The following is a 15,770-nucleotide window of genomic DNA, read 5'->3' on the forward strand; positions in this document are numbered from 1 at the left end:
AAGTCTCAGGACTGGTAAAGCGGTACAGCTAGTAAGTGTCTCTCTTTCTCCCTGTCTATCTCCCCACCTGCCCCTAAATTTCTCCATTAAAAATAGAAAGGATGCCATAGCAGTCAGGCAGGAGCAAGGAATTAAAGGGATACATTGGAAGAGAAGAAGTCAAACTCTCCCAATCTGCAGATGACATGATGGCATACACAGAAAAACCTAAGGAATCCAGCAAGAAGCTTTTGGAAATCATCAGGCAATACAGTAATGTGTCAGGCTATAAAATTAACATTCAAAAGTCAGTGGCATTCCTCTATGCAAACACTAAGTTAGAAGAAATTGAAATCCAGAAATCAGTTCCTTTTTCTACAGCAACAAAAACAATAAAGTATCTAGGAATAAACCTAACCAAAGAAGTGAAAGACTTGTATACTGAAAATTATGAGTCACTACTCAAGGAAATTGAAAAAGACACAAAGTGGAAAGATATTCCATATTCATGGGTTGGAAGAATTAACATCATCAAAATGAATATACTACCCAGAGCCATCTACAAATTTAATGCTATCCCCATCAAGATCCCAAGCACATTTTTTAGGAGAATAGAACAAATGTTACAAATGTTTATCTGGAACCAGAAAAGACCCAGAATTGCCAAAACAATCTTAAGAAAAAAAACAGAACTGGAGGCATCGCACTCCTAGATTTCAAACTGTATTATAGGGCCATTGTCATCAAAACTGCTTGGTACTGGAACATGAATAGACACACTGACCAGTGGAATAGAATTGAGAGCCCAGAAATGAGGCCCCACACGTATGGACATCTAATCTTTGACAAAGGGGCCCAGACTATTACATGGGGAAAGCAGAGTCTCTTCAACAAATGGTGTTGGAAACAATGGATTGAAACATGCAGAAGAATGAAACTGAATCACTGTATTTCACCAAATACAAAAGTAAATTCCAAGTGGATCAAGGACTTGGATGTTAGACTACAAACTATCAGATACTTAGAGGAAAATATTGGCAGAACTCTTTTCCGCATACATTTTAAAGACATCTTCAATGAAACGAATCCAATTACAAAGAAGACTAAGGCAAGTATAAACCTATGGGACTACATCAAATTAAAAAGCTTCTTCACAGCAAAAGAAACCACTACCCAAACCAAGAGACCCCTCACAGAATGGGAGAAGATCTTTACATGCCATACATCAGATAAGAGTTTCATAGCCAACATACATAAAGAGCTTGCCAGATTCAACAACAAGACAACAAATAACCCCATCCAAAAATGGGGGAAGGACATGGACAGAGTATTCACCACAGAAGAGATCCAAAAGGCTGAGAAACACATGAAAAAATGCTCCAAGTCTCTGATTGTCAGAGAAATGCAAATAAAGACACCACCACTTCACTCCTGCGAGAATGTCACACATCAGAAAAGGTAACAGCAGCAAATGCTGGAGAGGGTGTGGGGTCAAAGGAACCCTCCTGCACTGCTGGTGGGAATGTCAATTGGTCCAACCTCTGTGGAGAACAGTCTGGAGAACTCTCAGAAGGCTAGAAATGGACCTACCCTACGATCCTGCAATTCCTCTCCTGGGGATATATCCGAAGGAACCCAACACATCCATCCAAAAAGATCTGTGTACACATATGTTCTTGGCAGCACAATTCGTAATAGCCAAAACCTGGAAGCAACCCAGGTGTCCAACAACAGATGAGTGGCTGAGCAAGTTGTGGTCTATATACACAATGGAATACTACTCAGCTGTAAAAAATGGTGACTTCACCGTTTTCAGCCGATCTTGGATGGACCTTGAAAAATTCATGTTAAGTGAAATAAGTCAGAAACGGAAGGATAAATATGGGATGATCTCACTCTCAGGCAGAAGTTGAAAAACAACATCAGAAAAAAAAAAACAAAAAACAAGTAGAACCTGAAATGGAATTGGCGTATTGCACCAAAGTAAGACTATGGGGTGGGTGGGAAGAATACAGGTCCAAGAAGGATGACAGTGGACCTAGTGGGGGCTGTATTATTATATGGGAAACTGGGAAATGTTATGCATGTACAAACTATTGTATTTACTGTTGAATGTAAACATTAATTCCCCCCCCCAAATTTTTTAAAATAATAGCTTTGCTTTAATTTAACCTTAAAAAAAAAACAAAAAACAAAGAGACTCTTGCCTAAGGCTCTAAAGCCCCAGGTTCAATCCCCCACACCACCATAAACCATAGCTGAGCAGGGCTCTAGTACATATAAATTAAAAAAAAATATTAAAAAATGTCACAAACGTGGTCTAGGAGATGGCATCGTGGATAAAGCACTGACTCTCAAGCATGAGGTCTGGAGTTCAATCCTAGACAGTACATGTGCCAGAGAGATGTCTAGTGCTCTCTCTCTCTCTTTTCTTTTCTTCTCTTCTTCTAGCTTTCTCACTAATAAATCAATAAAATCTTGTTTTTTAAAAAAGTCACAAACATGTCAGTTAAATCTTGAGGTTGCATGTCTCTAAGAAAAGGAGGTAGTAGTTGTAGTACCAGAATCACATTTTACAAAAATCACACTGCATTAAAAACTTTCATGTGGGCAGGGGAGACAGCATAATGGTTATGCAAACAGACTCTCATGCCTGAGGCTCCTAAGTCCCAGGTTCAATCCCCTGCACCACCATAAGCCAGAGCTGAGCAGTGCTCTGGTGTTTCTCTGTGTGTGTCTCTCTCTACATCTCTCTCAAAAATAAAATGAATTAAAAAAAAAAATTAAAAAAAAAAAAAAAAAAAACTTTCATGTAAAGAATGCCTGTTTCTTTTCCCTATAATTTGATTAGATATGGACAGCGTGTGCATATAGATTTCAAATTATCTTTAATTATCAGATAGAGACCACCAGAAATCCAGAGGGAAAGGAGAGGCAGAGAGGGAGAGAGACTGAGAAGACACCTGCAGCCCTGCTTCACCACTCGCAAAGCTTTTCCCCTGCAGGTGGCTCTGAGGGCTCAAACCCAGGTCCTTATGCATTGTGCCAAGTGCGTTCAACCAGGTGTATCACCACCCAGCCCCTATGCATAATTTTTTCCTATAAGAAGTTATAGGGAGTTGGGCAGCAGCACAGTGGTTAAGCGTAGGTGGCGCAAAGCACAGGGACCGGCATAAGGATCCTGGTTCAAGCCCCCGGCTCCCCACCTGCAGGGAAATTGCTTCACAGGTGGTGAAGCAGGTTTGCAGGTGTCTATCTTTCTCTCCCATTCTCTGTATCCCCCTCCTCTCTCCATTTCTCTCTGTCCTATCCAACAACGAAGACATCAATAACGACAACAATAAACAACAAGGGCAACAAAAAGAGAAAATGAATAAATAAATATTAAAAAAAAAGTTATAAAAAAAAAAAAAGAAGTTATAAGAACGGCGATGGCAGTCTTACCTACTGAGATCAGGTTCTTATAGTTTTCCAGCATCACATCCCTGAAGAGATTTCTCTCAGACGGGTTCAGTAAGTTCCACTCTTCCTGGGTGAAGCTGACAGCCACATCGGGGAAGGTTACCGTGTCCTAGGACATCACACACATGCTGGCTTGAGTTGAGTCAAGTAACATCTCTGTCAACCAATAGTCATTGCATAGGAGACTGAAATGGTAATACCAGGTGGGCAGGGCCTAAGGTTTCTCTTCACTTCCCCGAGGGGTGCAAGGATCCTTGAGACCCTTCTACCTGCCCTCACCTATGGGGGAGTTGTAGCCCTCTTATCCTAGGGTTTTTGTTTGAGTTTCCTTTTTATAAATAATTTTTTTAGAAAAAGAAAAAGTTAAAGACCAGGAAGTGCCTGGCCTTGGCACATTCCTCTCTTCTCTAGAGCCTGACATCTCTCAGTCTCTCCAGGAGTGTTAAAGGTTGTAACTTTCATTCCCTTACCTCCTTAAATTTCCTCTTGAAAAAAAAAAAAAAAAAGATGAGAGTGAGACAGCGAGAGCGAGAGAGAGAGAGAGAGAGAAGCAGGGCATCATGGAGTCCAAACATTTTTTTTTTAATTTATTTGATTATCTTTTTTGTATGTTTTTGCCTTCAGGGTTATTCCCTCTTGTTGCCCTTGTTTTTTATTGTTGTTATGGTTATTATTGTTGTTATTGATGTCGGCATTGGTGGACAGGACAGAGAGAAATGGAGAGAGGGAGAGAGGAGGGAAAGACAGGGAGAGAGAAAGATAGACACCCGCAGACCTGCTTCACCACCTGTGGAGGGACTTCCCCTGCAGGTGGGGAGCCGGGGGCTAGAACCGGGATCCTTATGTCAGTCTTTGTGCTTCGCACTACTTGCGCTTAACCTACTACTACCGCCCTACTGCTGTGTGTGTGTGTGTGTGTGTGTGTGTGTGTGTATAATTTTAAGGAAAGATCAGAAGACCAGTGTGTGTGTGTGTGTGTGTGTGTGTGTGTGTGTATAATTTTAAGGAAAGATCAGAAGACCAGAGCCCTGCTCAGCTGCAGTTTATGGTGGTGCTGGAGATTGAACCTGGGACTCTGGGGCCTCAGGCACGAAAGCCTTTTACCGAACCATGATGCTGGCTCCACAGCATTGCCCCCACATGTCTTTTTAGATGTAATTTTCTCTCTGGTATTTTTTAATCTTTCTTCTTTTTTTTCTCATCCTTCTAAAAAATACTGATTTATGTGGTCCAGGAGGTGGCGCAGTGGATAAAGCGCTTGACTCTCAAGCGTGAGGTCCTGAGTTCAAGCCCCGGCAGCACACGTACCAGAGTGATGTCTGGTTCTTTCTCTCTCTCCTCCTATCTTTCTCATCGATAAATAAATAAAATCTTTAAAAAAAAAATTACTGATTTATTTTGGAGACAGGGAAATTGCATAGGGAGGAGATAGAAAAAGAAAAAGAGGGGGATGGGCCAGGTGGTGGCACACCTGGTTAAAGCGCACACATTACCATGTGCAAAGATCCAGGTTCAAGTCCCTGGTCCCCACCTGCAGGGGGAAAGCTTCATAAGTGGTGAAGCAGGGCTGCAGCTATCTCTGTGTCTCCCTCTCTATCCCCCTGCCCCTCTCAATTTGTCTCTATTCAATAATAAATAATAATAATAATAATAAAAAAAGAGACACCTGTAGTCCTGCTTCACTGCACACAAAGCCTAGCAACCACCTTCTCCCCTACCAGTAGGGACTGGGACTTGAACCCAGATCCTTGCTCAATGTAACGGGTGTGCTCAACCAGGTGCACCACTGCCCAGCCCCCTATCAGATGGTTTTGTTCATATGTGCTGTATAAAGACCTAAGACATGCACACTTATTAAAAAAAAAAAAAAGTCAAACTGTCATTCGACTTTCTGAAAACAACAGCATTTGCCCTTGGGGGAGAGGGAGGAGAGAATCAGGAGGACACAGAAGTGTGGTGGAGGGTCAGTGTGGAACCATACCCCTGTGACCTTATGAGCATGGGAACCGCTTACTGAACTACTAATAAACATTTAAAACATAACTCAAAAACAAAAAAATTTCCTTTCTTCTTACCTTAGGACTACCTGTGAGACATTCAGTAATCATGCTTTCTGCTTTCTGTTTCCTTCAAGAAGGGTAATTAGGAATAATACCTGGAAGGACATTAAAAACAGGATCACTCTGAGACCAGAACTCGGGGTCAGGCGGTGACGCACCAGGTTAAGCGCCCATGTTACAGTCTGCAAGGACCCGAGTTCAAGCCCCTGGTCCCCACCCACAGGGGGAAGGCTTCACAAGTGGTGAAGCAGTGCTGCAGGTGTCTTGCTCCCTCTCTATCTCCCCCTTCCTCTCAATTTCTGGCTGTCTCTATCCAATAAATAAAGGTAATAAAATATTTAAAGAGAGAGAGAGAGAGAAACGTTTCCTGGGTCAGGCAGGGAAACACCTTGCTAAGCGCACATATTAGCATGCACAATGACCAGGGTTCAAACCCATGCACCCTGCCTGCAAGTGGTAGACATGCTTCACATGCAGTGAATTGGGGTTGTGGGCATCCTTCTCTCTCCCTCACCTCTCAATTTCTATCTGTCCTAATTGGAAAAAAAAAAAAGTGGTCTGGGAGGTGAGGTGGCACAATGGATAAAGCACTGGACTCTCAAGCATGAGGTGTTGAGTTTGATCCCTGGCAGCACACGGACCAGAGTGATGTCTGGTTCTTTCTCTCTCTCTCTCTCTCTCCTCCAATTTTTCTCATAAATAAATAAAATAATAAAAAAATAGAGAAGAGAAATATACAAAAGATAAACATTTCTGAGACATTTCAGTTCCTCTACCTGAACCAACAGAAAGTACTACTTAGTTCCAGATAAAAAAGACTATATTCTTCAGGTAAAACCTTAAGATTTCTTGGGAAAGGATGTCAACAAGGACTTATCATGGGAGAGATTACAGGATGGGGCCCAGGTGGCGGCACACCTGGTTGAGCGCATGTGACAATGGGCAAGGGCCCGGGTTCAAGCCCCCGGTTCCCACCTGCAGGAGGAAAGTTTCACAGGTGGTGAAGATCTCTCTCTCCCTTTCTATTTTCCCCCTTCCTCTCAATTTCTGGCTGTCCCTATCCAATAAAGATAATTAAAAAGTAAAAAAGAAAAAAATTAAACTGTCATCTAAATAAACAGGAGTGAAAGCATAACTTCTACACACACACACACACACAACACACACACACACACACACACAGTCTGTAGCTATCCATAAGTTCTTAGATGTATCTTTCTGAGTAAATGGAAAATTAAATTACTGAGAAGGCCTACAGGTCTTGACTAGAGCCACTCAAATCAAAGAGGCTTCTGTTAGTCTCTTGCTTAAAAAAAAAAAAAAAAAAAGCAATATTATCCACTTCTGACACACGTTTTTCTTGGAGTGTCTTCAAACTACAGCCTTCTCATAATATTAAAGACATCCGGGGAGCCAGGCAGTGCAGCGGGTTAAGCACACGTGGCGCAAAGTCAAAGGACCAGAGGAAGGACCCCCAGGGTCGAGCCCCGGCTCCCCACCTGCAGGGGAGTCACTTCCTAGGCAGTGAAGCAGATCTGCAGATGTCTATCTTTCTCTCCCCCCCTCTGTCTTCCCCTCCTCTCTCCATTTCTCTCTGTCCTATCCAACAATGATGACATCAACAACAACAACAACTACAACAACTATAAAAATACAACAAGGGGGAGTCGGGCTGTAGCACAGCAGGTTAAGCGCAGGTGGCGCAAAGCACAAGGACCGGCATAAGGATCCCCGTTCGAACCCCGGCTCCCCACCTGCAGGGGAGTCGCTTCACAGGCGGTGAAGCAGGTCTGCAGGTGTCTGTCTTTCTCTCCCCGTCTCTGTCTTCCCCTCCTCTCTCCATTTCTCTCTGTCCTATCCAACAACGACGACAACAATAATAACTACAACAATAAAACAACAAGGGCAACAAAAGGGAATAAATTAAATAAAATAAAAACAACAAGGGCAACAAAAGGGAAAATAAATAAATAAAATTAAAAGAAAAAATATCAGACATCCATGAAGGTCAGGCGGTAGCGCAGCAGGTTAAGCACACATGGCACAAAACGCAAGGACCGGCGTAAGGATCCCGGTTCAAGCCGTTGGCTCCCCACCTGCAGGGGAGTCGCTTCACAGGCGGTGAAGCAGGTCTGCAGGTGTCTGTCTCTCTCTCCCCATCTCTGTCTTCCCCCCTCCTTTCTCCATTTCTCTCTGTCCTATCCAACAACGACAACATCAATAACAACAATACTACAACAATAAAACAATAGGGGCAACAAAAGGGAAAATAAAAAATAGAATTAAAAAAATAAAGACACCCAGATGTCATCAGAAGCCCTCCAAGACCTTGTCCTCAGAGTGGAGCAGCAATAGTAGCAACTGCCCCACTCTCTGAAGGGAGGCTGGGTCAGCCTCCTCTGCCAAGCTACATATGAACAGACACAGGCCTTGGGTCAGATTGATGGGGTTGACAGTTAACTGTATTTATATACTTTCTTCAAGGTTGGTAGCTAGTCTGCCCTAATCCAGCTTTCTAGTCCTAGTTTCAACTCTGACACCAGCTTCCCAAAGCTCAGACTCAAGTCAAAAATGACTAAGGTCAGGAGTCCTTAGGGACATACCTAAAATAGACTTCCTAGTTTCTATCCACCCCAAGTTCCCTATTCTTGTCTTTTCTATTCCTACTTTTTGGTTCCTGTTTTTTAAACAATTTGTTCTGCTTTATATCTTACCACCTTACAGCCACCAAATTGCAGATGCTAATCTGACTTCCCTGGGCAGACGACCTCACCAATGTGTCCTGGAACCCCACCTCCCCAGAGCCCTGCCCCGCTAGGGAAAGACAGAAACAGGCTGGGGGTGTGGGAGCAGACAGTGTGCAGTGGGTTAAACACACATGGCATGAAGAGCAAGGACTGGCATAGGGATCCCGGTTCGAGCCCCTGGCTCCCCATCTGCACAGGGCTCACTTCACAGGCAGTGATGCAGGTCTGCAGGTGTCTGTCTTTCTCTCTCCCTCCCCATCCTCTCTCGACTTCTCTCTGTCCTATCCAACAACGACAGTAACAACAACAGTAATAATAACGACAAACAAAGGCAACAAAAGGGAACAGTGGATTCGTAATGCAGGCACCGAGCCCCAGCAATAACCCTGGAGAAAAAAAAAAAAATCGAGCCCCTGACTCCCCACCTGCAGAAGAGTTGCTTCACAAACGTGAAGCAGGTCTGCAGGTGTCTGTCTTTCTCTCCCCGTCTTCCCCTCCTCTCTCCTTTTCTCTCTGTCCTATGCAACGACAATAATAGTAACTACAACAATAAAAAGAAACAAGGGCAACAAAAGGGAATAAATAAATATTAAAAAAAAGAAAGAAACGGGCTGGGGTTATGGAACCACCTGCCAATATCCTTGTCCAGCAGAGAAGCAATTACAGAAACCAGACCTCCCACCTTCTGCACCCCATAAAAGAATTTTGGTCCAGAGACAGGTGGTGGAGCATCTGGTTGAGCACACACATTACAATGCGAAAGGACCTAGGTTCAAGCCCCTGGTTCTCACCTTTAGGGAGGGTCGCTTCACAAGTGGTGAAGCAGTGCTGCAGGTGTCTCTCCCCCTCTCCCCTCTTAATTTGTCTCTATCAAATAATCAATAAATAATATAATTAAAAAAAAAATGTTGGTCCATACTCCAAGAGGGGGGAAATGTTAGGTGGAAGATGACCAGAGGGCTCTGAACCCCAATTCCATCAGGACCCAGAGAGAAAAGAGGAAAAAAGGAGGGATATTCAGTAACAGGTAATAACAGGTATAGCTATGCCTTAGAAAGGAAAAGACTAGGGGCCTGGTGGTGGTGCATCTGGTTGAGCGCACACGTTACAGTGCGCAAGGACTCAGGTTCGAGACCCTGGTCCCTACCTGCAGGGGGAAAGCTTTGCGAGTGAGAAGTAGGGCTGCAGGGTCTCTTTTCCTTCCTATCACTCCCTTCCCTCCTGATTTCTGGCTGTCTCTATCCAATGAATAAATAAGTAAATATTTTTTTAAAAGTCTTTAAAAAGGAAGAGACTTAGAAAGGGGAAAAAACATAGGAAAAAATGGGCATATATAGCAAAATAAAAATATAGGTTGTTATAGAAATAACAGCCACCTCATATCTGTGAGGTTGGGAGAACTACTGCAGTTCCCATCGGAGGGAATGAGGACACAGAAGAACGCTGGTGGTGCGCAAAGTGTGAAATTATCCCCATCATCTCATAATTTTGTAAGTCAGTATTAAATCACTAATGAAAAAAAAAATTTTTTTAATCTATTCTCCATCAAATTTACATTTATCTTTATCCTTATCCCCCACAAACTTTCTTATTCCTTTTAAACTTATATATTTATTATTTCCAAAGCACTGCTCAGCTCTGGCATATAGTAGCACTAGAACTTAAAACCAAGGACCTTGGACCCTCAAGCATGAAAGTGTTTTTGAATAACCACTAAGGTAATCTTCCCAGTTCTTAACTCTTGTCTTTAAAATGTTTTTGTTATTGTTAAAAATCAGTGACCAAGGGCGCTGGGCGGGCTGGGCAGTAGCGCAACAGCTTAAGCGCACATGGCGCAAAGCATAAGGACCCATGTAAGGATCCTGGTTCGAGCCCTCGGCTCCCCATCTGCAGGGGAGTCACTTCACAGAAGGTGAAGCAGGTCTGCAGTTGTCTGTCTTTCTCTCCCCATCTCTGTCTTTTATACAAGTCCAAAGTAGTTCAAATGATCAAATATAATGATCAGTATGAAAAGAAAAATCACTGATTGATTGAACTGTTTCCTCAAGCAGGAAGTGTATTTGCTATTTCCAAGGGCATGTGTCTCTGCAAACACAGCACAGATATTTAAAAACTAAGTACCTTCCGGGGGAGTTGGGCAGTAGCACAGTGGGTTTAGCGGGTTAAGCGCACGTGGTGCAAAGCGCAAGGACCGGAGTCAGGATCCCGGTTCGAGCCCCCGGCTCCCCACCTGCAGGGACGTCGCTTCCCAGGTGGTGAAGCAGGTCTGCAGGTGTCTGTCTTTCTCTCCCCCTCTCTGTCTTCCCCTCCTCTCTCCATTTCTCTGTCCTATCCAACAACGACGACATTAACAACAACAACAATAAATACAACAACATTAAAACATAGGGCAACAAAAGGGAATAAATACTTTAAAAAAATAATTAAAAAAAAACCTAAGTACCCCCATCCCAACCCTTAAAAATAATACAATACCCATTACTGGATGCAAAATAAACAATTAGTGACAACCTTGAGTAAATCATACACTGATAATCAAGTAAAATGCATGCCTACAGATAATGGTGCCCATATAAAGACTGAAAGTTTAACGGGAAATGGGTGGGGTTAAGTTAGCATCATGTTTCTGCAAACGACTTTCACGGCTGAGGCTCTAAGGTCCCAGGTTCAAACGCGAGCTCCACCAGCAGCCAGAGATGAACGGTGCTCTGGTAAACTAATCACAACAATGATAAGACTAGTAATAATAGGGGCCAGCCGGGGCTGGACCTGGTTAAGTGCGCACATTACAGCGTGCAAGGTCCTAGGTTCGAAGCCCTAGTCCCCAACTGCAGGAGGGAAAGCTTCCAGAGTGGTGAAGCAAGGCTGCATGCAGTTGTCTCTTTCCCTATTTCTGTGTCTTTATCCAATAGTAAATAAATAAATAGAGGCTGGTAATAAATAAATAGGTGCACCTGGTTAAGTGCACCTCACCATGCACAAGGACCCCGGTTCAAGCCCCTTTCCCCATCTGCAGGGGAAAATCTTCAGGAGTGGTGAAGCAGGGCTGCAGGTGTCTCTCTCTTTCCCTCTCTATCTTCCCCTACCTTTCCATTTCCAGCTGTCTCTACCAGATAAAGATAATTAAAAAAAAAAAAATTTTTTTTTAAGGGAGTCAGGCGGTGCAAAGCGCAAGGACCGGCATAAGGATCCCGGTTCGAGCCCCCGGCTCCCCACCTGCAGGGGAGTCGCTTCCCAGGCGGTGAAGCAGGTCTGCAGGTGTCTGTCTTTGTCTCCCCCTCTCTGTCTTCCCCTCCTCTCTCCATTTCTCTCTGTCCTAGCCAACAACAACGACAACAACAATCAAACAAGGGCAGCAAAAGGGAATAAAACATTTTTAAAAATTTTTGTTGAAAAGAATAAATGAATGAAATGCTTCTGCCCAGCAAGAGAGACACACAGACTGACAGACACCTGCAGCCCTGTTTCACCATTCGCGGAGCTTTTTTTCTCCCCCCCAACCCCTGCAGGTGAGGGACCAAGTGTGTGGGGGGGGGAAGGGTGTCGGTGGTGGCTCGAACCCGGGTCCTTCCATATCATCACATGCGTGTTCAACCAGATGCACCACTCGGCCCCCAAACCTTAAGTATTATTATTATTATTAATGGGAGCCTCAGACCCCAGACCCCGGGGCTCCAGCACCCCATCCCCCCCCGTCCCCGGGACTCACCCCGACCGAGTCCGGGGTCGCGGAGCGTCTTTTTTTTTTTTTTTCCTTTGGAAAGAGAAAAGGTATCAGGTTGTCCTTGGGAAACGGGGCGCCCCCGCGCACGCCACAGCCCCCCCCCCAAAAAAAAAACAACAATTCAGAGTGGCGGGGGGAAGCCGCCAAAGGGCACTGCCGCAACACCGGCCCTTCTAGAAGTCAACGCAAAGTGTGGGAAGGGGGTCAGCGGAAAAGGGCGCACGGGAGCAGCAGGACCCCCCCCCACCTCGGTCCCGGACGCCTTCCTGCCCCCCTGCACCCCGATCTCACCATGCGACCCCTGCAAATATCCACCTCGGCGAGGAGCGCCCGCCGCAGGCGGCGGACAAAGGCGGCGCGGGGTATTGACGCCACTTCCGTTTCGAGGGCGTGGCGCTGGCTGGCCAGGCGGGACTTCCGGAATCCTGGCTGTCAGTCACGTTCCGCCAGAGGCGGGACTTCCGGGATATTGCCTGTCAGTCACGTTCCGCCAGAGGCGGGACTTCCGGATTTCTGGCTGTCAGTCATGTTCGGCCAGAGGCGGGACTTCCGGGATATTGTCTGTCAGTCACGGTCCGCCAGAGGCGGGACTTCCGGATTTCTGGCTGTCAGTCACAGTCAGGCAGAGGGGCCCCGGGAGGGATGGTTTTGGTGGTGGTGTTGGTGGTTGGAGGAAGAGATGCGCTGAGGTCCTTCAGCCCTGAGATCCCGGCTGGGGGAACCCCGGAAAGATGCCCTAGGAGAAAATGTGGAAGTAGGGGCCAGGTGGTGGTGTACCTGGTTTGAGTGCACATGTTTCAGTGCTCAAGGACCCAGGTTCGAGTCCCTCCCTGGTCCCCCACCTCCAGGGGGACAGTTTTGTGAGTGGTGAAGCAGGGCTGCAGGTGTCTCTCTGTCTCTCTCCCTCTCTATCTTTCCCCTTTCCTCTTGCTTTCTGGTTGACCCTATCCAATAAAGAAAGAAAGATGAAAAAAATTTAAAAAAGAAAATGTGGAAGTTGAAAGCAGAACTGTTCCCTGGGCTATTGGGGGGGTGGGTGGGGGTGGAAGGAGTCAGGGCATCTGGAAGCCTGAAGCAGGTGCAGGAAGGGGTGTGGGGAACAAGGGGGTGAGCCCCACAGGTTGGGTGTGAGAGTGATCTGTAGACACATGATACAGGGAGATGAGAAAATGCTTTTTTATATTTTATTTTATTTTTTGAGCTGAGGGTAGATAGCATAGTGGTTATGCAAAGAGACTCTCATGCCTGAAGATCCAAAGTCTCACTTTCAATCCCCCTGCACCACCATAAGCCAGAGCTGAGTAGTGCTCTGGTAAAAAATAAAATAAAAATTTTAAATTATCTTTATTTATTTCTTAGAGACAGCCAGAAATGGAAAGGAATGGGGAGATAGAGAGAGGGAGAGAGACAGAGAGATACCTGCAGCCCTGCTTCACCACTCTCAAATCTTTTTCCCTGGCAGGTGGGGACTGGGGGCTTGAACACAGGGTCCTAACACATGGCAGAGTGTGTGTTCATCCAGGTGCGCCACCACCCAGGCCAATACATTTTTTTTAATATTTTTATTTACTTTATTTATTATTAGATAAAGACAGAGAAATTGAGAGGGGGACCAGGAAGTGGTGCACCTGGTTAAGTGCTCACATTCCAGTGCACAAGAACCCAGGTTCAAACCTCTGGTCCCCACCTGCAGGGAGAAAGCTTCACTTTGAAGCAGGGCTGCAAGTGTCTCTCTGTCTCCCCCCTCTCTGTCTTCCCCCTCATTCTCAATTTCTCTCTGCCTCTATCCAGTAATAAATAAACTAAAATATTGAAATAAAATTTTTAAAAGAGAAATTTAGAGGAGAGAAAGAGGCAGAGAGACACCTGCAACCCTGTTTCATCACTTGGGAGCTTTCTCTCCTGTAGGTGGGGACCAGGGGCTTGAACCTGGGTTCTTACACATTATAATGTGTATGCTTAACCAAGGTGTGCCGCCACTTGGCCCTGGGAGATGAGAAATTGTTCCCATGTGACAACTGTCTGTGATTCATTAAATTCTGTGCCCTTCATAAGGAAAGAAAGGAAGAAAGAAAGAGAAAAAGAAAAAAAGGAAGAGAGAAAAGAAAGAAAGAAAGAAAGAAAGAAAGGAAGGAAGAAAGAAAGGAAGAAAGAAAGAAATAGGAGTCGGGCGGTAGTGCAGCAGGTTAAGCACATATGGCATGGTGCAAAGCACAAGGATCGGCATAAGGATCCCAGTTCGAGCCCCCGGCTCCCACCTGCAGGGGAGTCACTTCACGGGCGGTGAAGCAGGTCTGCAGGTGTCTGTCTTTCTCTCCCCCTCTCTGTCTTCCCCTCCTCTCTCCATTTCTCTCTGTCCTAGCCAACAACGACGACATCAATAACAACAACAATAATAACTATAGCAATAAAACAGCAAGGGCAACAAAAGGGAATGAATAAATAAATAAATATATAAATAGAAAGAAAGAGAAAAGAAGAGAAAAGAAAAGGAAAAGAAAGAAGGAAGAGATGGAAGGAAGGACTGCTGGGGGCCAGGCGGTGGTGCACCAGATTAAGCGCACACATTCCAGTGCACAAGGACCCAGGTTCGAGCCCCTGGTCCCCACCTGCAGGGTGAAAGCTTCACAAGTGGTGAAGCAAGGATTCAGGTGTCTGTCTCTTTCCCTCTGTATCTCCTCCACTCACAATTTCTGTCTGTCTCTATCAATAAGAAATAAAAATATTAAAAAAAAAAAAAAGGAAGGAAGGAAGGGGCTGGGTGGTGGTGCACAAGGACCCAGGTTCAAGCCCCTGTTCCCCATTTGTAGGGGGGAAGGTTTCATGAGTGGTGAAGCAAGGCTGCAGGTGTTTATCTTTCTCTTTCCCTCTCTGTGTCCTCCTTTAATTATCTTTATTGGATAGAGACAGCCAGAAATTCAGAGGGAAGGGGGAGATAGGGAGAGAGACAGAGAGACTCCTGTAGCCCTGCTTCACCACTCACAAAGCTTTCCCTCTGCAGGTGGGGACCAGGGGCTCAAACTGGGTCCTTGAGCACTGTAACATGTGTGCTCAAGCAGGTGAGATACTGCCGGCCCCTCTATCCATGGTTAGATGGAGCACAGATACCCCCACCATGGAAGAAAGATCAGAGACTGTAGTCGTGTGTGATTAAGAAACTCTTGTAAGTCAGTATTTCCGCGACGACACAAAAAAAGCACATGCACACCCCATTTCCAAATGTATTCAAGGGGTAAAGAACATCTTTGCAAATGGGAAAGAATGAACGAGTCCTACTTTGCATCAGAAGAGTGCAAAACCCCACCTTCTCAAAGGCCAGCCAGAGAAACAACAATGGTGTTTTGCTGTCACCGTGTGGGCATACAGCAGAATGCACTCGAGGATAGAGTCATGAACTCCCAATGGAGTCTTCACATACATTCTTGCCCTTAGGTTCCAGATTATTAAATGATTTGTTCTGCTTTGTATCTTATTTCTTTATTTACCAGAGCAATGCTCAGTTTGTAATGTTCCTACTGATGACCACAGAATGGGAGTTCAGATCTACAGGGATGCAGAGGTCACATAGGCTCCTAAGTTGCATATGGGCCCCAGATCAGATCAGATCAAATCGATGGGGTTTAAAGGCAACAATATTTATACTCCTTCCCATATTTGGGAGCTACTCTCTTCCCTGATCTCTTCCCTGATACAACTTTCTGGTCCTTTTTCCAGCCGTGACATCATCTCCCCAGACAGTAACTTGGATCCACCTGCATTTCAGATTTCAGGCTCAGGGGAAAAAAAACAAAAACAACA

At 45.1% G+C, this 15,770-nt stretch overlaps 1 protein-coding gene across 1 annotated transcript in view; it reads right to left on the reverse strand.

The window, feature by feature from the left end:
• The window catches only part of LOC103116132 (zinc finger protein 850-like), a 70,197-nt gene extending 57,834 nt beyond the window's left edge, over positions 1-12,363 (reverse strand). The window contains exons 1-3 of the mRNA XM_060182450.1: positions 12,264-12,363; positions 5,517-5,596; positions 3,424-3,550 (exon numbers count right to left, since the gene is read on the reverse strand). Coding sequence (XP_060038433.1) covers positions 3,424-3,550; positions 5,517-5,549 — 160 coding nt within the window. The 5' untranslated portion in view covers positions 5,550-5,596; positions 12,264-12,363. The remainder of the gene's footprint in view (positions 1-3,423; positions 3,551-5,516; positions 5,597-12,263) is intronic.
• Between the last annotated feature and the right edge of the window lie 3,407 nt (positions 12,364-15,770).

Source organism: Erinaceus europaeus, chromosome 23, assembly GCF_950295315.1.
Source record: "Erinaceus europaeus chromosome 23, mEriEur2.1, whole genome shotgun sequence".
Lineage (NCBI taxonomy): Eukaryota > Metazoa > Chordata > Mammalia > Eulipotyphla > Erinaceidae > Erinaceus > Erinaceus europaeus.